At 37.9% G+C, this 24,816-nt stretch overlaps 1 protein-coding gene across 2 annotated transcripts in view; it reads left to right on the top strand.

Annotated features, from left to right (window-relative positions):
- Positions 1 to 24,816, top strand: part of CEP162 (centrosomal protein 162) — a 2,095,315-nt gene that overhangs the window by 580,068 nt on the left and 1,490,431 nt on the right. For both annotated transcript variants that reach the window (XM_044066152.1, XM_044066151.1), the window contains exon 13: positions 23,870 to 24,137. In XM_044066152.1, coding sequence (XP_043922087.1) covers positions 23,870 to 24,137 — 268 coding nt within the window. The remainder of the gene's footprint in view (positions 1 to 23,869; positions 24,138 to 24,816) is intronic.

Below are 24,816 nucleotides of genomic sequence, written 5' to 3'. Positions count from 1 at the left end.
ACCTGTCTTAGACCTATCCATCCTAAACACATATTTACAGGTACCAAAATTCAAGATGCTCACATTACAGCAGCTTCTTCCCATGCTGGGCAAGGAGTCTTGGCTGGTAACATTGGACCTCAAGGAGGCATGCCTGCATGTCCCTATCAGACAAGATTGCAGAAGATGCCTCAGATTTCTTGCAGGTTCAACCCATTATCAATTCTCTGCATTGCCCTTTGGCTTATCTATTGCGCCCAGAGTGTTTACGAAATGCCTGGCATCAGTAATCTCCTTCTGCAGACTTCAAGGAATACAAATCTACCCATATCTGGACGACTGCCTGATCCAAGCGGACAGCAAGGACTTGCTTCTGAAACACCTGGCGTTTGTAATAAAACTGTTGAACTTTCTGGGATACACAGTCAACAAAAAGAAATCAAAACTAATACCCTCTCAACAAATAATTTTCCTGGGTGCCAGCTTGAATATAACCACCCAGATGACCTACCTCACGCCAGACAAACAAGGGCAACTGTCTCAATACTTCAGCAAAATGGCAACCTTCACCAGGCTGACTGCAAGGAAAGTCCTGCAGGCTGTGGGATTCATGGCATCTTGCATCCTACTAATCCCATGTGCAAAGTTGCATACGAGGAAACTTCAATGGTACCTAAAAAACGTATGGTCTCAACACAGCCACAGCTTGGAAGCAATTATACCACTCATTCCATGCCTTCAAAAAGAATTTCTGTGGTGGGCTCAAGCATGCGAAAGAAACATAGGTCTCCCTTTCTGTGTACCTCAAGCAACTCGAATCATCACAACAGATGCCTCAGACTATGTCTGGGGGGCACACATGACAGATCAGTGCATTCAGGGAAAATGGTCCCAAAAAGAGAAGCACCTACACATCAACCAAAAGGAAATGCTAGCCGTGCAAAATGCTATTATGGTCTTCAAAGAACTACTGCATCCAGGCCAGTTATTGATAAGGACAGACAACACCACAGTGATGTGGTACATAAACAAACAGGGGGGAACTCATTCATACCCCCTGTGCAGACAAGCCATGACCCTATGGAACACAGCACTGGAATTGAAAATTCAACTACAGGCACAATTCCTGCCAGGGAAGGAAAACACACTGGCAGACAGCCTAAGCAGAAATATGACAGATCCACACGAATGGAAGTTGCATCCTCATGTTTTCACAAAAATAACTCAGGCATGGGGACAGCCAGACATAGACCTCTTTGCTACCCACAGAAATTACCAGTTGAAAAAATTTTGTTCAAGGACCTATTATCCACAGGCCTGGAAAGTGGACGCACTTTCTTTCAATTGGACAACGTTGACAGTCTACGCCTTTCCGCCTCTTCCTCTACTGCCCAAAGTTCTATTAAAAGCCAGGGCAGAGAGGCCGAAAATGATTCTCATTGCTCCAGACTGGCCAAGACAACACTGGTATCCGCTCCTGAAGAGCCTGACACATTCCCCACCATGGATCCTACCTCTAGTCCCTCTTCTGTTGTCCCAGCACAATTACAAGACTCTTCACAGCCAGCTCAAAACCCTAATCTAGCTGCATGGAGAATTCCTTGATTTCCCAACAGACCCTCCTCTCCAAGGAGGTGCAGGATGTCATCTTGGAGGCCAGAAGACCTTCTACTAGAAAAGCCTACTCCGCCAAATGGAAACGATTTTGTGCCTGGAATCAAGAAAAGGGCCAGAATCCTTGGGTAATAAATTTACCTCAAATTTTACAGTACCTAGCTGAGATGTTAAACAGCGGACTTTCCTTCTCCTCCATCAAAATCCACGCTTCAGCCATTTCTGCACAATACAACACAGATCCTCCTTTATTCTCTCATCCTGTCTTAAGACAGTTCCTCAGAGGGGCAAAGAATATAAAACCCCCAAGGAAACCACCAGTCCCTGCTTGGGACCTCAACTTCATATTGGAAAAGCTGACCCTTCCTCCCTTCGAGCCAGCTGCTTCAACAGAACTACAATACTTGTCATGGAAAACAGCCTTCCTTCTGGCTTTCACCTCAGCACGCAGGGTTTTGGAGCTACAGGCCCTCATGGCTGTGCAACCTTTCATCATTTTCCATCAGGACAGAGTTTCCTTACGAACCAACCCTACCTTTATGCCAAAGGTAGTATCCAGTGTAGCTTTGAATTAGACTATCCACTTACCTACCTTTTATCCTAATCCCCAAAAAGGGGAAAGACTACTGCATTCCTTGGACATTCACAGACAACTTCGTTATTATTTGGACAGGACAAAGCCATTCAGGAAATCCAAGCAACTCTTTGTGTCCTATGCTACAGGTGCTCAAGGAAAGGCTATTTCCAAACAGACAATCTCAAAATGGATAGCCCACTGCATACGCTTGTGTTACTCATTCCATGGAAAAACTGTGCCTACAAGCATCAGATCCCACTCCACCAGGGCCACAGCTACCTCTGCAGCTTTCCTCAGGGGGGTTCCTACCAAGGACATTTTGGAAGCAGCCACTTGGAGTTCAGTGCACACTTTCTCCAAGCACTATCACCTTCCACTATACTCTAAATCTAGAGCGGGATTTGCCACAGCAGTCTTGCAGGGCATCCTTGCTCCTCCTAGTTCCACTTAGTGCCTGCCACCCCTACTTAGCTTTGGGATTCTTCCCATCTGTAATGACTGCAGCTGTATGCACGATGAACATAGTACAGTTTTGTACCTACCATAAATGTAGATGTTAGAGTGCTCATACAGCTGCAGTCCAAGTTACCCCCCCTCCTTCCCCTCTTAGGACAGGCCTTATGACAAACACCTTCTCATACAACCTATTTGGGGTATTCTTTTATGGTGTATTTGCTTGCAACTACTGTTTTTTGATTATTCTATATTGCATGATTACATAAATTTATGTTTTGCCTTCCTTATGGGGGCACCTGACATCTGGGGCAAGAAAAACTGAAGAAGATGGCGTCGGCTGCCTCTTTTATATACCCCTGCCGCACTGACATCAGGGAAGAAGCGACGACAACTGACGCCGGGACCTAGACTTTGGAATTCGGCCGTCCGAGGACCCGCCTGACGGCAGGATAACCCATCTGTAATGACTGCAGCTGTATGAGCACTCGAACATCTACATTTATGGTAGGTACAAAACTGTACTTTATTTCTACCAAGTCATTTCTCTTCTGATAAACCCTAGTACTTGGATCTGAAAAAATAAAAGGTGTTTATGTCGGGAACAAAGAGGTTTCCGATACCACTGTATCTTTCTCATGTGGAGCCTTGCCAGGGGTGTCATGAGAATCACAGATGCCATGGGACCAAAATCCTGAAGTTTTATCTCACAGTGACTGAAAAACCTTAGAAATGGATCTAAATATTTGTTTCTTCCTGGGGAAGAAAAGCTGTTTGAACTGTGGTGTTTACTTGACATCCAGGAACAGAATCATGTGAAGAATTCAAAGACTTTTGATTGTTCTCTTGGGATCCAAGCTTGTACAGGTGATCTCTCACCCAAAAGAGAGAGATTACTGACATTTTGAAAGACTCTGCGAAGAAAAGCAAGTTGTCTAAATACAGAAAAATGTGGACTATAGCCTGCAGTGAGATGCAACTGGGGCTAGACACTTTGTGAACACTCGTGGTGCAGTGGATAGTCCAAAGGGTAAGATAGAGAACTGATAATGTGATGCAGATATACAAAACCTTAAGAAATGCCTGAAGTCTTGATTAGAATGTGATAAGCATCTTTTAAGTCTAGTATTACCAGGAAACTTGAAAGAGGAAAAAAGAGACAACAGGTTGTGAAGTGACATTATTTTGAATTTGGGCACTATCACAAACAGGTTTACGAAAGAAAGATCCAGAACCAGAACTGGCCTCCACATGTTTTCTTCCTTTGGCACTAGGAACATCCTTGAATAAACCCCTTTCCCTACTATTAAGGAGAAACTGACTATGTCGCTCCTTGGGACAGCATGTGATGAAGAACAGGTGGAAACAAATCAGTTTGACTTGCAGGATAAGGAATGACTTGGAAAAGAGGAATTTCCTCCCACTGCTGTCTGTAACCCTCATGAATGATTTGCAGAACCCATTTGTCTGAAAGTCTGTTGCCAAAGAGAAAAATGGAGATTGACTGTGGAAGAGAAAGAGGGCCAGGGTGGGAAGAGGTCACAAGGTATCTTCAAATGTCATTCAGACTTGAGTGTCCTTGGTTTTGGTAGGTTTGAGACTACTTTTTGGAAAATCCTTGCCACTTCTTAAATGTCTGTTTACCTGAATTCTGTTGAGACTATTTATTCTGTTAGTTGCCAAAACTGGATGCCAAAACTGGATGAGGGAAAAGAAAATCCCTTGGACAATTTGGAAAAGGAGGGCTGAAAAGTCTTAGTTTCTCCTGGATCAGCTTGCCCTTTTCAACACACATTTTGGTCATTTTTGCAGTAGAGGGGCCAAACACTAAATCTCTATCCAAAGGAGAGTTTAAAATCACATTTTAACATCATCTGGACGGTTCCGAGAATGCAGCCAAGCAAACTTCTATAAAACTGTACCAGTGGCTATAGTCCTGAAGAAGTATCAACAGAGTCATGCACACCTTGCAAATAATGAGTAATGACCTGTACAACAGAAGAAACTAAGTTATTTAAAGCAGATTCTTCACAAGAAGAAACTTTATATAAAACATTCGTCATACTTTCACAGTATGTCAAAATAAACTCTAACATGTTAGCCTGACAATTTAAAATTCTGAAATTCAAAGTTGCAGAAGTATACAATTTTTTTCCCATACTTATCAGTAATTTCACCACCCTTATTAGAAAGAGAAAGATTGAGATAACTAAGGGCTTAGCAGCTAAGGTGTCAACTATAGCTGTTGTGTCAGGTTTGGGAATCGTGTGTAAATATTTAAGACTGAGGAACTTAATACATCCTGTCTGCTTTTTAGGAACAGTTTGCTGACTAGCAAGAAAATTGCAGGGGAGAGGGGCATGGGCAAGATGGTGAGCAGTTAACAGTACTGTTTTTAGCTCTGCTTCATTTTAGCATCTCTGACAGAATTTTTGCTAAAAAACCCAAGTAGAACATTTCAAAATGTGATGGCTTTATAGTATAACACCTGCTGAAAGATTTACTACAACAAAAATAACAACTTTGAAACTCTGATTGCTTTTTCCTGTCAAGAAAACTTAAAAACTATTTTTTTCAGAATGAGCCACTCTAAGCCCAGCGTACAGGATAGCACAATGAAAAAAGATATACAGGCTATACAAAGTAAGTCAATGAGTTATCTGTAAAGACAGCTAAATTAGAAAGCAAAATTGACAATTTCAAAGAGGAATGTAAAAAACAAGTGCTGAATGAATCTCTTAAACAACAATCATCACAAATCTCGGGTATAGTGGAGGCAGTGTCTGATTTTGATGGAAGATTACTTGAAAATTAATTTTTTGTCTGAAACAAAATTTATTCTGGAAAAAAAAACAGAAAAACGTAGAGAACAGATGTAGAAGGAATAATGTCAGGATTTATTGGATTCATGAAAAAGAAGAGGGAGACAGTATGATTCAATTCCTTAATACCTGGCTGCCTAAAACTTTGAACCTGCCTGAAGCTTTTTCCTTTAGCATCGAAAGGGCACATAGATTGCTTCCCTACACATCTTTAAAAAAAAAAAAAAAAAAAAAAAAAAAAAACACCTTCACCACCGTCCATGATAGTAAGATTTTTCTCAAGTCCAGATGAGGATTTAGTCTTAAAAGTTTCATGGACTAATAATTCAGTTAAAATTAAAGAAAATACTATAAGATTTGACAATGACTATTCAACATTAGTGATGTCAGAGAAAAGCATGTGTGCCACTTGTTAAAAGCTTAAAGAAAAAAACAATATTAAAGCACAAATCTTGTTTCTAACAAAGATTCACCTTCCAGAAAGAAAGAAGATTTTTAACACCTTGAAAGATCCAGTGGACTTTATACAGAAAAATAAAATCCTAATAAACAGAAGAAATCGACTGTACTTTGCCATTTTCTTTAAAGAGAAATGCAATAAGAGGTTGGTTAATAAAAGATAAATAAAAGACAAAAACAGTCAAAAAACTGAAGGGCAAATGAAAATCAATGTATTTCATGGATATGAATTCTTCTTAATTTAAGGAAGTGTTTGTATACTCATGAACAGGCGCTGAATATTACTTTTTACAAGGTAAATCATTTCTTTTTTTCTTTCTTTCCATACTTTAAATGGTTACTAGTTTCCTTTTTAAAATGTTAGAATGTGATTCTTTTAGCTATATATGAAATTAAAGCCACTTATTTTCATTTAGAGTTTAAAAGGTTAAACTATTTTATTAAAAGTTCATTATTATTATGATGAAACTTTTTAGGTGGCGCACTTCTGATACCTTGGCATAGTTGTGTAGTGTAGCATTAAATGTAATACAAGATGCAACATATGACAATAAAGAGGGATGTTAAGTTATATTCTGGGTTCTTAAAGTGGTCCAGTAGTGTGCTATTGATAGCATACTTGACATGCAATATGCAGGAAAGACATGATATGTTATAAACAAAGTATAAAAAATATAGCTTTTTACATATGTAAAAGTTATTATTGGAATGATATCAAATAATTAGAGTAATATTCGCACTTTTACACGTTAAACCTGGATTATATACAACTGTCATTTTTTTTAATGTAAGTGTATGTGCTATATCTCCTTTAAAAATGACAATCTGCTTTATATTAAACAGCAATAGTGCTTACTGAAGCATTAAATCCTATTTATTTAAATACAATAAATTTTTAGTGGTTAAAATACTTTGAAATGTTTTTGTTGTTTTTTTAGTGGTTTGGAGGGGTTTGAAGGATTGATGTATAATGCAGAGGTGGCTTGGACTCGCTTGTGAGGATTTTTATGTGAATTATAACTGCTGGACTGTTCATTTTCAAGCCCTTATCATGAAAACCAGCTTGAAACAACTTAGAATCATGAGCACTTTTGTGATGCTGGAAGTTCTGAAAATTCTAAGAACCATCCAGTTTACTTCCTGTTTAAAAGTAAATAATCATAATATTTTGAATCATATGCTAAGATGTCAATGAATGCAAGTTAGTTAATAAAAGACAGTGAATTCCATTCTAAACCACTGCCAGCTATTAAATAACTCTGAATGCTTAAAGTATACCAAAAGGATTATATATATACTAGCCTATAGAAATACACTTCTGATAAAAAAAATAAGATTGCGTTTCTTTATTTTTTTCTTTTTAATGATAGCGAAACTTAGCATCTCAGAAAAATGTATTATGAAAAGTTTGAATCTTAAAATGAAAGATTTTTTAGATGTTTGTTCAGAAACTATTAGACGCAACATTTAAGGGAAAATAGGACTGATTCCAATAGTAGTACCAGATTAAAGAGTATCAAATATATAAGGGTAAATATAATGTTCTAGTATATGATATTCTACACTAGGATTATAGCTGAAATATAAAACCTAGGAATATGGTATATAGTAAAAGGCATAGTATACGAACAGCAATAAGAAGAGATCAGAATAAGTAATATGTATATAGTTAAAGAATGTAAATGCGCCTTCAAGGGTTGGAGGTTGGCATAGTAGTTAATGTTTTCACCTAATAGGCACAAAGTGCAGAGTTTGATTCACACATGGGGTAGTTGATGGGCTTGGAATGGTCCACAAGGGTGGTTAGCTTGGAATTAATTTATGAACTTATGATCCTAGGAACAACTTTACACATAGTAAGTAAAATAGAAAAAGTATAAAATCATCTGCCCTACAAATGAATAAATATGAAAATAACAACGGACTTCCCTCCTATAGTACACTAGGGAGATAGCGAGGTGCAGCGAAAGATGATTATAGAGATATTCAGTTTGTCAGCTTATAATAATGATTCTGAACACCTGTTTAACTTTTCTTATTCATAATAATGCACTGACGTGCTTTTTTAAGATGAAACATACTGAAAATATGGTATGCATTAATATGAATCAGAAGCATACGCTAAGTGTTGTTAGTCTAATGGAGAGTGTGAGAGGTAGTTTGTTCACCTTTTTCAACAAACTAGGAATACGTTATTCCATGGTAGAATGTTTTAGGGTTATATCATTAGGTAATTTTTTTGTTTCAAAAGTTTTGTTCATAGCTAAAGATTTCATATTGCTGTTTATAAAGTATATAATATATACAAACGTGATTTCATTATACCTGTTTTTTTTTCCTTCCTCTCGTGTATAAATTTTTGATTTTAAATGTATGTCTATTAATATTAATGGATTGAATAATCCAGTAAAGAGTGCGAGTCTGTTCAAATAGTTGCAATTACATAAAGCTCAAATATTATTTCTACAGGAAACACGTTTACTTAATAAAGATGTAAATAAACTTTCATTAAAGAATTATTTGGTTTTAGCAGGTTCTGGCTTTCTGGCTTTTTTCCACGGTGGTGCAGCGGTAGCATTGTTGCCTCGCAGCAAGAGGTTCTCCCGTTCGATTCTCGGCTGGAGTTCGGGGATTGCCTTCTGTGTGGAGTCTGCATGTCCTCCCCGCGGTTGGGTGGGTGTTCGAAAGACATGCGTAAATGGGCGTGCCTTCGTTGAAGGTTGAACGTTGAGCTGGCACCTCGGCGTTCATGAAAATCTGCTGCCAATCATTAGCGGACCGGAGTTCCGCTGTGGCGACCCCTAACCGGGAAATGCAGAAAGACAACAACAACAGCAGGTTCTGGCTTTCAAGCTAAAAGAGGCACCATCATTTTATGGAAGAACTCGCCAGTAATGCCTAAATAAGATACCTATGTTGATAAAAATTGTATATAAAGCATAGTTATAGTACACTGGAACAGAAAACTATATACATTGGTGAGCTGGTGTTGGATGCCAGGGGTTGGAGCTGAAGATGCAAAAAAATACTTAGACTCTATAACCTATTACATTAAAGGTGAAGTCATAATGGCCAGTGATTTTAATTGTATTTTATTAGACAAAGTTTCCACTGCAAATAGAAAGCTGAGGATCACATCTTCAGCCAAAAACAAAGTTTGTAATGAATTTAAAGACTATATATACTGTGTGTGTGTGTGTGTGTGTGTGTGTGTGTGTGTGTGTGTGTGTGTGTGTGTGTGTGTGTATGTGTGTGCATGCGAGCTAAGGAAAACCAACTCACTTCAATTTACCCATTATTCATATAGATATGGAACGTAAACAGATATTGATAACATTTTTGTCTCAAACAATCTTTTATCACATATCAGATGTATTATTTTAAAAACTGACATTTTAATTCATCACAGGAGTTTACCAGCATACATTATTAAAATTAAAAGGATTCAAGGATTGGTTTGTTAGAGACAGAAAATTTCCTAGAAATAAACATGAATGGTGAAGTATCTAACATTGTCCTGTGGGATTCACTAAGGGCTTATTTACATGGAATAGTTATAACCTGGTGTATTAGTAAAACATGAGAATGAGTCATAGAACTGAATCCACTACAGGCCAGAATGTACACACTGAAGTTAAATCTAAACCCAAATGATATCATCAGTCAGTCTAAACTTAAAACTTAAATACAAAATATGTTGAAATTCTAAATCAGTTTCAGTAAACCTGGAAAAAACTTAAACTTCAGACATATTCAATAAACCTTTTAAGCTTGCATAAATGTGCTCTTCGATCAAAGAAAATTAATAAACTAAATCATGTCAAAGAAATAATACATATAAATAAAGAAGAAAAACAGATATTAAAGGTATTCTTGAAGGCTTTAAAGTATTTTGAGAATTTAAATAATATAAATAACCTAGGTAATTATGATATAGTTGAAACTTTTCTAAAGGAAAATTTAAATAATAAAATAAGTGAAGAAATAAAAAATTGATACACCATTCATTTTAACAGAAATAAAACCTCAAAAAAGTTTTAAAAAAATAAGGCGCTGGGCCTAGATGGCCTTATACCATGTGATCTATATAAAATACTATTGGAGGATGCAGTTAAATATTAGATAAGGCCTATAAAGAAAGAAAAACAATTTGTAACATAAACGTGAACTGACAACTATGGTTAAAACTTTTTATTTAAAACCAGAAATAAAAAAGGTAAGCACTTTTGGGCCAGAGCCCTTCATCAGATCTAAATTATAAGATAGCAACTCAATATTTAAATACAGTGTAACCAATAACAATGAATCAATCAGTCCCCTTAGCAAGCTCTCCATTTCTTTAAAATGGGTTTTAAAGAGACAGATACATTCCATCCGGGCAACCTATGTGCCTGTAATTTAATCCATCGCATTTCAGACACTTCTGTTTCATATACCAAATCTCCACCTCTTTTGTTATTAAACACTAATTGTTGCACCATGAATCAAAATATTTGCTTCAGATTTTCAACTACATGTTTAGCCAAAGCATTCTGCTTATTAACCTTCTTGATGTCATATATATGCTGTAATATCCATTGTTTTACCATGCAGTTCATTTTCCCAACATAAAAATGTTGGCACTGCTGACAATAGGCAAGGTAAACGAAATTATTAGATTTGCAGTCTGCATATAAATTAGGTTGAAATTTCATGCCTGTTACTGGATGGATTAAATTATTCTCCTTTATAATATATTCACAGGCTTTAGAAGAACGGCACTTATGATTCTATTTGTTCTCAGATTTAACTTAATTCATGGACAGTAACATAATTGTCTTTTAAGGTTTAATCCATTCTTGAATCAAAAGTATGGGTTTTTGCCCACTATTTCTATAATTCTATCATCACGTTAAAATTTTCCAGTTTTTTTTTTAAGTATATTACACACCATGTTAACATTGCTCGAGTAAGTCAAAAGTACTCCATTATGTGGCTTGTCACAACCTTGTGCTGATGTAATTCTCTGCTGCTGATGCCCTTGCGAGTAATACTGTGTACCTTTGGCTGACCACAGTTATGCTGCACCTCTCCTAAATCATATCCTTTTTGAATAAGTCTTGTTGCATATACTTTATTCCTACATCAAAATCTTGGTCCCTTGTAGTTACCCTAGATTTGTGTAATAATTGTCCTTTCATGATTTTGTAAGTATAAGAAGGATGCATACTAGTTCTATGAAGAAGTGTATTACAGCAATCATTCCTATACAGCTGTGTATAGATCTCTCCTATTTCATTAATACCAATGTTTACATCCAAAAAATTCACTTTATTTAAAGAATATTCTGACGTAAACTTTAGGAATGTGATCTTTCCATTCAAATATTGAACAGATTCATCTAGTTTTGAAGGTGGGCCATCCAAGAGCACAAAGATATCCACAAATCTCATTTCAATTTGTGCGAAACCCAATGTAGGCCCATTACATGCTGACTGTACCACTGGGCCATAATGATATTAGCATACCTATTGGCATAATTAGTGCCCATCGCTACACCCAATTTCTATAGATAGATAGAAACTATCACTGAATATAAAGACATTGTTCTCTAGAATTATCTCCAGTAATAAACATATGAGCATAATAAGATTAACATCATATTCACTATTCTGAGTTAAGAATGTTCTACCTGCTTCAGTCCCTTCCTGATTAGGGATAACCATAAATTAAAGTGGAGACATCAAGAGTAGCCATATAACAATCCTTTAAACTCAGCAGATTCTGTGCATTCATATAAAGTTTTCAAAAATGCTGGGTGTCTTCCAACACAGTTGTAGTTTTATCTAAAACTACACAAAGTCTCATATCTGCAAAGATGGACATGTACTTCCGTCATCCATCCTCTACCCAACACTGTTGGTCTCATAGGCGGGTTCTCAATATCTTTATGTATCTTAGGTTGCCCATGCATTATAGGAGTTAAAGGATTTTTAATGTACATATATTCATACAGTTCTTTAGTTGCTCGAGTCATCAGTAAATCATATACTGTATCATTTATTCTATTTATTAATAAATCAGTCTCCTTTGTGTTTTACACACAGGTTTTACTATCACCTATCAGTTTTTCCATACTACATATATAGGAGGAATTGTCTAAAATAACAGTATCATCAGTATCTTCACATTGTTGTCTATTGCTATGTATGTTTTCTATCAGCCCAACATTAAAGATATCTGAGATATATTTTATATACGGTTCTGTTCTATGGAGACTTTTCGTCTCTTGCAACCTCTGCTGAGTGACCTGGTACTTCTCTAATGTAAATAAATTCTGTTTTACTGGTGCTGGTAAGTGAGGGGAAATCTGTTGAGAAGTAGGAGCTGTTGCTACATAATCTTTAGCATAGAGACCAAAATCTTTTGTATTTGTAAAGACACTAGAAGTGGTTGTAGCATACTCTTATTTCTCGCACCAAACTGCCGTTCATTATCAGATTTACTGGGCAATTCACACCCACCATTTACTACCACATCTATAGTTTCAGAACTTTGTTGTACCCCTCAGTTAACATCACAATTAGAAGTAGATGCAGATGGATTAACAATCGTGGCCTTAGGCCCTGTAAAAATATTTCCATTCTTGAAATCACTAAAATCACACTCCAGCTTCTTCCTTTTTACATTCTCACACATTGCTTCTAATTTAGTCAAATAAAAAGTTTTGGTATATTTACTCATCACATCTTTCTGAATTATTTTAATCTGATCAGTCAATTTGGTTTCCATTGGAGCAAAAACGTCTAAGTGCATATAGTCATAACTCCACTCTAAATTCAATTTTTGCAATTTTTTCAGCAAATCTGAGTATATCTCACTGTAAGTTGGAATACGGAGCAATTTTATGGTGCAAACATTCTTCAAAGTGGAGGCGTTGCCACCGAAGCCTCTTATGTTTAAACAGCTTACTCTCCAATTCTTTGACTTGCATAAAGAAGGTTTCCATGTCCATAGGAATATTTTCCTCAGTTTGGATGTTCGTTCCAAAATCCAACCCAATAAGTGGATTTGAATCCTTTCTTATCTTAAAATGATCAATATGTCTGTCAATCAGTTGTGTTACTGGGTTACATTCCAGCTATATATTAAAGCTTTCTGCCATGTGCCACATCCTAATCACAATAATTAAAACATGGCAAAAGAAAATAATAAGGCCGGTCGATAGTCAGTGTAAAAGAACTGCTTGTAACATAAACGCAAATTGAAAACCACAGCTAAACAAAGTTTGTTTTTCTTTACCAAATATATATAATATTGTTTGTCTTACAATCTTTAGTGTCATCTCCACCAAAAAAAAAAATGATGAAAGTAAATAATCATCTACTTACATTTTTTGGCATCCTAATAAACCAAGAGTTTCCTTTGATTGGTACAGAAAAGGTTGGGATAATGGTGAAATAGGATTCTCTGATATTTAGTCATATGCTGCTTCAACAGTTGTAAAAGTTATAGCCTTGTGGACAAATTCATCTTATGATTCAAAAGGGAAACACATGCATCAAGAAATATTATTAGTAAGTAATACATATATCACAACCCATAAACATATAGTCCCTAATAGTTTTATCTGGTTATTAAAAGATTTTTGCCTACATGGAATTGTACCCTCTTCTCAAATTCCCTATTTAAATACATCATTTCCTCTTTCCAAACATCTATATATTCTAACCATTGTATTAAAGACAATATTTTCTATGTTTCCAACTGTCTATACAAATGACTGCTTAGAAACTCATAACTTCAACAAAATGCTAGTATTGAAACAACATAGTAACTTAATTTATTGGCATCAATTCTTAAATGGTGCTGATATAAGGTCCAAATGCTATCAAGATTCTGAGAACCTGTTAATTTTAGAAATATTTAGAGACTTTGTGAACACAGAGATAAATACGATATTTAACATAGATAAAAAATAGTTCCCCAAATTATCGGAATTCTTAATAAATATCAATAGTAAAAATAAGTAATATTTGACAAAAATTTATAAAATTTTTAAGTTAGATTTCAGATTTCACATATTTAGACAATTCATATTGGAACTACTCCTCAAAAATTAATAATGAAGACTTCTCTGAAGAATAAAAGAAAATTATATTAAAATCTACATATAAAATTACATCTTTATTATACTGGAAAATCACTTGAAAATTTTTACACAGAGCATTTGTAACTCTTAACAAAATTACAATTATGAATAAATTAAATAGAATTAAATGATGGAGATGCGATTCTGAAATAATAGCTGGTTGAGCACATATGGTATATGAATGTGAAAAAAATAACTTCATTCAAGCACTGTCGTCAGACAGATGCAATATTTCTAGATCTTTAGTTTTATTTAATGTTCAAATTCCTGAGATAATTCCAAAAACCCAAGTCCTCTTCTTTGGTCTATTCTTACTTTAGCCAGAAAAGTAATTACAGTACTAAAAATTGGAAAAGTAAAGTTACCCTCTCTAGTTTTGAATTTATTAGTGTGGCAAAAAATGTTTGCAGTAGTGAAATGCATACTATAAAGACGTGAACTTCTATTATTACATATTCATATAAATCTTGTCTTAAACTTAAAGACTTGCTTGAAAACTTTTAATTGCTGTTATGTATAACTTTGATGTATTGATCAATTGTGGACCTATGTAAATATTTGTTTTGTAATCAATTTATTTATTACAAAATTAAAAAAAAGAAAATTGAAGGCAGTACGATACACATCCTTTAAAGCAGAGAGGACAGAAGGAATGGGTTTAGGTTCAGGAAAATCCTTCTATAACATATCATAGTATTTTTTAGTGACAGAGAAGCCTCAGTGTTCCCACTGAAAACAATGGACATTCTAACAGTAGTCTTAGAGGAAGGGAACCCCAAGCAGGGAGAATTAGAAAGAGAGGTCTCCTCTGAGTCGGAGTTAAAAGGAGAAACCCTGAATCCATCCTTTCAATTTTCTGTTCAGATTAAGAATCTTGAATCTTATCAGGAAAGGAGGCATCTCTCTTTCTTTTACCAGAAACTACTCTACTAGAAAGATTAATTACCTGAATCAAACCCTGAGCTAGCCCCAGTCAGCTACTCCTTTCCAAAGAAAATTAAAGCGATGTAAGATACATTCTTGGTTTTCTGTTTTGTTTTAACGGGAAATTGGGGGGTTTCCATGTTATAAATGGCATGTTAGACTGCTTTCCCAGGGATAGGCACAGAATTCTGACACAACAGGGAAACTTCCCCTTTTCCATCTCCCAGGGCCAACAAGAGTGCTTCTCCCCTTACCCAGTAAGGGGATCCCAACAGCTACAGAGAACATGGCTAACCCTCAATCCCAGTGTGCTACATCAGAGGGATCCGGATTAATGATTGATTAGTCTGAGGTACAACAAATGGCCACAGCAGAGTCACCCATCTCCAGATGAGGCGAATTGCTAGCCTGCTGTGGTGGCAAAGGCTGTTTGCTTAAATTTTATTTTAGTGGCTGGAAGAAGGACTGAGTGTGGGAGTAATGATCTGTTCCATGGTTGGGCTGAAAATGGTGCATCTATCCTGAGGAAAACCAACAAAGTGCCAGTAAAACTGCCAGTCTACAAAAGTAACTTTTTTGACAGAAAAAAAACACATTAAAAAGCACTTTCAAACACTATGGCAATCCCACAGCCTTAAAATAAATGGAATTTCTCCACAGAAAATAGTTTGTTAGATACCACTACCGTTAAACTAATAGAAACAGATTGCTTTATTTTAAAAGTACATTACAGTCTCAGGACAATCCATTAAAACACAGCGTTCCTAGCTTTAAAATAATGTTCCTTAAGATGAAAACAATAAAACATAAGTAAAAAAATAAGAAAAATGGAACTTATCTGCCCAGCTAAGGAAAGCACAAGCTGACTGTTGAGCTTCAGAAGCCTAGGAGGAGCATAGTCTTAAGTGGCAGTAAAGCTCTGAAGGGCTTTGTGGTCAGACTTGTCTTTCAGTCAGCTCAGCTTGAGCTGCTTGACAATTTGGGTACATGGAAAGTGCCCTGAGGCTTTGAAAGATAGCAGGATATAACTCGTATCGCTAAGGCTACTGCAGCAGTGATCAATATGAAGAACATTTAAGGTTAGTTCTTGCATAGATCATCATGCACTGCCAACTTGAAATATATTTTTTTTTGCATGATCTACCTATTTTACCCATTCTAAACCCATAGCAGTTTTTCATAAGCCAGTTATCAAAAAATTAGGTTTGCTTTTTGCATCTGGATTTTTTTCTGAAGGGTAAGCTCTTCACAACTGCTCCTTGTGCTGATGGACATTCAGTATTTATATTTACTCTGAGGTCACTGTGTCTTGGGGAATAGAGAGAATTCTGACTACAGTGATTCTCACTGATGAATATTTATTTTAGCCAGTTGCTGCTGTTCGAGCACTAGGTCATCGTGGTACTGGTAGGATGCTTCCTTTCAATGAGTTTCAGAAACATGCTTCTACATAATTGCTCATCTCTCTTTTATATCGTCAACCTCCTTTTGTATGTGTGGTGTTTTGAGCTTGCAACATCAGACTTTTATATGGGTGATGCCTTCACCTCAGAAAAGTTGTTTTGGCCATTAGTTTCTCATTTCCTTTTTTTCATTTCATGGCTGATCTTCTAGTACTGAGGATAGGACGTCATCTTTCTGTGTCACTGGCCCAGCAGATTATTAGTAGATTTAGTGAAATGATGCTGACATTTAAGTGTTTTGATTATAGAGCAACTTCTTCCCTTTCTCATCTTCCCATTTTACTCATTTGTTTAAGTAAAATATGTTTTTTTCATTACTCTAACAGCACAGTATTAATATCTTCATTTTGTAGTGTATCAGTTTTGCAATATCAGCAGGCAAATAACTACCTTTTGAAACATTTTATTATATACATTATGTATATATATATATATATATATATATATATATATATATATATATACACACAAATGAAGAATCATCAATAAACAGCAAAAATAAGTCTAATTGTAAACTCTTAAGGCCAGTCGAGGAGCAGGAGTCAAGAAGTTAAGAAATATAATCCAAGAAAATTTATTGTACAAATGGTGAGTGCTTTCACAAATAAATTACTTCATCAGACCAAATTCAAGCAATGATGTCACATCCTTTTATACCCATTAAATTGAAATGAACCAATCATTCATAGGCATCACCCTTAAAGCTACAATGTACAAAAAGGAAAAAAAAAAAAACATATATATATATATATATATATATATATATATATATATATATATAAATAAATATACAATATATAAAACATAATATATACAAATATTAAAACGTGTATAACTTAAAAGGTAAACAATATATCTTACAAAATATATATAATATGTATAACAAACTATAAAAAAAAATAACATAAAAAATATAGTACATTTGATACATCTATATTTATTTCCTAAGTTTCCTACTTCTCAATTTGGCTGTAATGGCCATATGGTCATTGAGCCCTTTACCTAAATGGGCTGTTAACCTCACAATCCAGGTAAGCTCTCTAGTTTCTGTTTTATTAGAGACATCCCCCAACCTAGCATCTTCATATACAAGCTCTAACACCCTAAATTTAAACTGATGGCTAACCCCATTTTCTGTAGTGTGCTTAGCTAATGCACTATATGTATGTCCTCGCCTATAACAATAGATGTCCTTCAAGGATGCATCTGCAGTCCTTACAAATGGGTTGTCTGGCAGCCCTTCGGTCGGCCGGATTCCAAAGTCTGGGTCCGGCTTCGGCTGGTGTCGCACTTCACCCGACGTCATCGCTGCAGTTTTTCGGGTATAAAGGCATCAGCCGACGCCATTTTCCTCCGTCTTTCTTGCCGCATGGCGCCCGAAGCAGAAGCTGTTCGCAAGTGCCGGTCGGTCAGATCCAGAGATTACTACTACCGAATACTACTTCGAAGACTTCTAAAAAGCTAAGTACCCCGTTGGGGACTCTTTCTTGCCTCAGCCGATGTCAGAGAAAGTGAATAACTGTTTATCTTGTGGGAAACAAATACCTCATAAAGATTTCCACTCCTACTGTATACATTGCTTAGGCCCAGACCACGACGTAGCAGCTTGTCTAGCCTGTGCTTCTTTTAATCGACGGACGCTTAGACGTCGGTCGGAGTTCGCTGAACAGATTTTCGGCTCTGATTTTGCCTATATTATGCCGTCGGATCCTCCGACAACGCAAATTTCCAAAAACCGTAAAGAAAAGGACCGAGCAAGCGGTTCTTTCTTCAGCCGAAACCATGCCTTCTACCGAGGCCTCCTCTAACCTGGTAGAATCGGCGTCTGAAATCCAACCTTCGGTTGCGGTTTCTCAGGAATTATCAGACACTATTCCCCTGGATATTTCAACCCCTGCACGTGGAGCTGCTAGGCCTCCTGCAGCCATGTCTATTAAGGCCTTTGCCAGGGCTAAAGCAGCCAAAGCTTCAAAAACTGTGCCTGCCAACCCCCCCTCGCACAGGCCCAGCACTAGCTCTCATATGCTTTCTTTGGCTGAGGATCTAATTTCTTTAATTCGTGGATCCCAGCCTCATCCAGACAGGTCCTCTCTCCCTCCTCCAGAAAAGAGGCCTAGAGCAGAGCCCCCTGAACCAGTATCCACTGATGATTCCTCTGATGACTCAGAACATACAGACCCTCCTGAGGCTTCTTATTCTCCTTACGAAGACTCTGATGCGGAAGAGTCCATTCCTTCAGCCTCTCCACCTGAGGAATTTTCCTTTGGGGAAACCTTGCATGCTATGAGGGAACAATTTCAGTGGCAGGGCCAAGATTTCTCAGACTCCAGGAAAAGGCTTAGAACCTTTCTACATTTGCCACAACATAGGCCTTTAGCTATACCTCCAGTTCTTTCTGTTGTAGATGATGCATTTAATGATGCTTGCACTGCTCCTGATTCATTACCTCCGGCTCCTGCTAAGCCCGATAGGTTCTACAGGGTCCCGGACACTCATCACCATTTATACAAGGCTCCTTTTGCAGATCCAGAGACTATTTCCCAGGGCCCTAAAGCTGTAGCAGCTACTTCTACTAAAAACCCCCTCCCCTCTGAAAGGGAATCCAGGTCCTTGGAGAGATGGGGTAAAAAAGTTTACACTTCTGCTACTTTGTCAGCTAGGGCTTTGAACTGCCAATTTCATATGATTCAATATCAAGAGTTTATGCTTGACCAGTTAACTAAAAAGCTGTCCTCTGAAGAATCTTTAGATAAAAAATATGTTCTGGAAATGGTACATAACATACAGCAAGTTAGTAACCATTCTTTAAAATGTGGCTATGATGCACTGGAGGCTTCCTTTAGATCAGCCATGACTGGCACAGTTATCAGGAGACATGCATGGTTGAAAGAACAGGCATTACCAGACCATATCAAATCAAAGCGTTTGGATGCACCCATGGACAAGGTCAATTTATTTGGTTCCCCTGCTCAGCAGGTACTAAAAAAGATGGAAGAGAAGGCGAGATCTGTACAAATGGTGAAAGATTTCTTACAGGTTCAACCTCCAAGGTTTAGCATGAACTGGCCCTCCAAGAATTGGTCCTTTCCGGACTTTTCTAAGACTCAGAGAGGCAGGAATAGGCGTTCTAGAGGCAGAAACCAATCCAGGGGTGCCTACAGGGGACGCCAATGGCAAGGTAACAACCAGCGAGGCACGGATGCAGCCACCACCACTACAACAACTCAATCACAGTGACTTGACAGTGGCACCGCCTACCAGGGAACAACTAGAAGCACCCTTAGGCGGAAAGCTAACCTTATTTTCAAAAAACTGGCATTGCATCACAAGGGAAAAATGGATTTTGCAAACTATAGACCAAGGTTACAGGTTCCATTTCCATACTCTACCAGGGAAGAGAGGAATGCCAAACCTACCACCTACTCAAAGGACAGAAGCTCTAAAGCAAATATCTCAGCTATTAAGAATGAGAGCTGTGGAAAAGGTACCATCTATGGAGCAAGGAAAGGGATTTTACTCCAGACTCTTCCTGGTACCAAGAAAAGAAAACAAATGGAGACCCATTCTAGACCTGTCCGCTTTAAACACATTCCTCATTGTTCCAAAATTCAAAATGCTGACCCTACAGCAGCTTCTTCCCATGCTGGGCAAGGAGTCTTGGCTGGTAACTCTAGATCTCAAGGAGGCATACCTGCACGTCCCCATACGACCAATTTGCAGAAGATACCTCAGATTTCTTGCAGGATCAGAGCATTATCAATTTTCAGCATTGCCCTTTGGCTTATCTACTGCGCCCAGAGTGTTCACGAAATGCCTGGCGTCAGTAATTGCTCATTGCAGACTTCAGGGGATCCACATTTATCCCTACCTGGACGACTGCCTGATACAAGCGGACAACAAAAGCAAGCTAACAGAAGCCTTACAAAGAGTCATTTACCTGCTGCAAGCCTTGGGATATACAGTCAATATAAAAAAGTCAAGGCTGACTCCATCCCAAAGAATAACCTTTCTGGGTGCAGAGCTGGACACATCAAAACAAATGGCATTCCTAACTGCAGAAAAGAAAGAGCAACTACCCCTCTACTTCTTGGCATTAACAAAGCAGAACCATCTAACTGCAAGAAAAGTACTGCAAGCCCTAGGCTTCATGGCATCCTGCATAATTCTGGTCCCTCATGCCAGACTGCATATGAGAAAGCTACAGTGGTACCTAAAGAATTTGTGGTCCCAACACAAGCACAGCCTAGAAACCAAAATTCCAATAATCCCATGCCTGAAACAAGAGTTCCTATGGTGGGCTCAGGCCTGTCAATCAAACACAGGATTGCCCTTCTGCAACAGCCAACCAAGCCAAACCATCACGACAGATGCCTCAGACCTCGGTTGGGGGGCACACATGCTGGACAAGTGCATGCAAGGCTTATGGACTCAAGACCAGCTGCTCCTACACATAAATCTAAAGGAAATGCTGGCAGTAAAATTGGCAATCCAGTCATTCAGACCATTTCTCCAAGAAGGTCAGTTGATAAGGACAGACAACACCACAGTTATGTGGTACATCAACAAACAGGGAGGCACACATTCATACCCTCTATGCCGGCTGGCACTGGACCTATGGGATGTGTCCCTGAGCTACAACATTCAGTTACAAGCAATTTTTGTACCGGGAAAAGAAAACATTCTAGCAGACATATTAAGCAGAACTACCACAGATGCCCAGGAATGGATGCTTCATCCGGACATCTTCAAAGCCATCACAAGAGAATGGGGATTACCACAAATAGACTTGTTTGCATCCCCTCTCAATCACCAGCTAAAGAAATTCTGCACAAGGACGTACCACCCGCTTGCTTGGAAGGTGGACTCCCTATCTTTCAGTTGGAAAAACCTGACGGCATACGCATTCCCACCACTTCCTTTGATGCACAAGGTGCTTCTGAAGATCAAAGAGGACCGTCCAAGGATCATTCTGATAGCTCCAGACTGGCCAAGACAACATTGGTACCCATTGCTGAGGAGCATGTCTCGGGAACAAATATGGACACTACCCCTGATCCCATTACTGTTAACGCAGAACAACTACAACATCCTGCATCCAAACCTGAAAACTCTGCAGCTAACTGCCTGGAACATTACATAACAGCAATTAACCCAAATTTATCTCAAAGGGTTAAAGACATAATCCTGGAGGCTCGTAGGCCTTCAACAAGAAAGAATTATGCAGCAAAATGGAAAAGATATCTCATTTGGAGTACTGCAAAGTGAGAAGATGTGACACTGCTAAACATAGCCAACATCCTGGAGTACTTGGCAGAGCTCTTCCACACAGGCCTGTCCTATTCTTCCATCAAGATACATGCTTCAGCTATTTCAGCAGAATACAGCGTGGATCCTCCTGTCTTCTCTCATCCTCTGCTCAGACAGTTTCTGAGAGGAATTAAAAATGTAAAACCTCCCAGGAAACCACCATTGCCAGCATGGGACTTGAACTTTGTGCTAGAAAAATTGACACTTCCCCCTTTCGAGCCAGCAGCAACAGCAGAATTACAATACTTATCCTGGAAGACTGCTTTCCTGCTGGCAATAACTTCAGCAAGAAGGGTCTCTGAACTACAGGCATTAATGGCAGTGCAACCCTTCCTGATCTTCCATCAAGATAGAGTGTCCATGAGAACAAATCCTACATTTATGCCTAAGGTGGTATCCAGAGTGTCATTAAATCAGGCTATCCACCTACCTACATTCTTCCCAAACCCACAGAACAGAGGAGAAAGACTCTTGCATACCTTGGATGTACATAGACAATTACGCTACTACCTGGACAGGACTAAGTCCAATAGAAAAACTGACCAGCTTCTGGTAGCATATGCCACAGGAAAGGAAGGAAAACCAATTTCAAAGCAGACAATCTCAAAATGGATTGGAAATTGCATTAGATTTTGTTACTCCTACCATGGAAAGAAAACTCCAGAGAACATCAGGCCTCACTCCACAAGGGCTACAGCCACTACCACAGCTTTCTTACGAGGAGTGGCTACCAAGGACATTATAGAGGCTGCTACTTGGACCTCCGTGCATACATTTGCCAAGCATTACAATTTACCTTTATACTCTAGATCCCGAGCAGGTTTTGCCACTGCTGTTTTGCAAGGGATCCTAGCTACACCATAATCTCTACTCTTTTCCTCCTCCCCTTGTTTAGCTATGGTATTCTACCCATTTGTAAGGACTGCAGATGCATCCTTGAAGGACATAGTACAGTTTTGTACCTACCATAAATGTAGATGTCCGATAGGAATGCATCTGCAGTCAGGATTACCCACCCACCTTCCCCTCTGAGGTACTCCTAGGGTATTTGCCAGCCTTCAGCTAGCTTGGGGGGGATCTATTATGGTGTATTTGTTTGTATATATGTACATACATGCTTATTTTATGTGTTTGCTCTCTACTATTTGGAAACATTGGCATTTATCCAAATTTAGCCATCCAAGAGGGCACCTGGCATCTGGGGCAAGAAACCCTGAGGAAAATGGCGTCGGCTGATGCCTTTATACCCGAAAAACTGCAGCGATGACGTCGGGTGAAGTGCGACACCAGCCGAAGCCGGACCCAGACTTTGGAATCCGGCCGACCGAAGGGCTGCCTGACGACAGGACAACCCATTTGTAAGGACTGCAGATGCATTCCTATCGGACATCTACATTTATGGTAGGTACAAAACTGTACTTTGTGGTCCCTAATGCGTTTATATATATATATATATATATATGTATATATTTAGTACATTGTAGCTTTAAGGGTGATGTCTATGAATGATTGGTTCATTTGAATTTTAATGGGTATAAAAGGATGTGACATCTCTGAAACTGTCAAGTTTATTGTGTTGATGTGTACTAAATTCTGGCCAGTAAATATAACAGAGCATACCTCTCAGCTCTCCTTGATTTTTGCCTCATTTCCCTGTCCCTCAAACATTTTTTTGTTTTCCTGTTGAACCTATGGCTCAAATCACTGAGAATTACAATCCGTCATTTATTACAAACATTAGAGTTTCATACTTTCTAGGTAAATTAGAGTAATGTCTTTGTCCTGCATTATATTTGCTTTGTTTCTGCTGATACTTCAGCAAAGATGTTGAGAGCTATATGCTAGAGTAGTGTTGCGTCATGATTATTATTAAGGCAACAGAGTTGCTGAATAATTCTTTTTTACTAGGCTTGAATGCTTGTTTGATTTTGTTTTTTTGTGTTTAGATACTGACATTTTTTGCTAAAACCGCATATGAGCTTGGTGGTATTTTTGTGTTAGTGAATAAACTGAAATAACATAAAAAAGAAGCATGTCTGTCTTTTTTAACTACATTAAAGAAATAAATATTGTTAGCTACATTTCTACTACGTTTGAGTAAACATTGGATGATCTTAACATACTTTTTACTTGTATTTAGGATTTGAAGCATCCTGCATATTTCTGGGATAACAACCCTAATTATAGTAAAGTACCTGATCAACCAGCAGTTCACAAAAAGACATGGAGTCCAAGAAATAAAACCAGGAAGCCTCAAACTAGCCACTATGCTTCTGTTAAGAGTTCTGGATATGGTAAAGTGAGCCCACCTACCAAGCAGCCTTTAAGTGGTACTTTAAAGGACTCTATGAAGAAGATGTTATCAAAAAACAAATCTCCTCAAGATCAAGCAAAAGACAAGTTCAAAGGTAGACATTTATATGTAAAACTGGGTTCAAAAAGATGAGCTGTGCATAGTTATAGACCATATGGCAACAGTTTGGTAGACTTCAAAGTACACATAGCTGAGAACCATACGAATGGAATTTTTTGTATGCAAAGTGCAATGGATTACAATGATGAACTTTTTCAGTGGTGATATGGGGTGAATGATGATGAGAAATTTTAGAGGAGTTGAGAGAACTAGTGTTTGCCTGCAAAAGATAGTTCGCTTTTAAAAGCTGTAGAATTCAACTTATGATGGTTAAACCTAATGGAAAGCAGTAAGACTTGCAGATGAAATGGCAGGAAGGACTCCCTGTCACTTTGGCTTCCATATTTCCAGCTCCAATCTAATGTTAGATCTGATTATGTCATTTTCATTCGTTCCTCAACTAATGGGATTGTGTCCAAGGCTCTAATCTGATTTGGCCATTTCTACCAGTTCATCGGATCCTAGAACTCTTGAGCTCCTCCCTTTACCCACAGTGCCCCACCAACCTAATGTATCCCAGATCTCTTTTGCAGTCATTTTTATCGGACTTGATTTCCTAGCTCTTGAGCATTTCTTTGAGTGGTCTTCAGACTTTTCCTTATTGTTGGTGTTTGAGTTAATTCATTTTAATATATTCCCTTCTTCCTCCCTCCAGTATTTGTGTTATTAGCCAA

The sequence above is a fragment of the Protopterus annectens genome, chromosome 1.part0 (assembly GCF_019279795.1).
Source record: "Protopterus annectens isolate FY-2018-M chromosome 1.part0, PAN1.0, whole genome shotgun sequence".
Classification (NCBI taxonomy): Eukaryota; Metazoa; Chordata; order Ceratodontiformes; family Protopteridae; genus Protopterus; species Protopterus annectens.
This window is presented reverse-complemented; position numbering and strand designations above follow the sequence as displayed.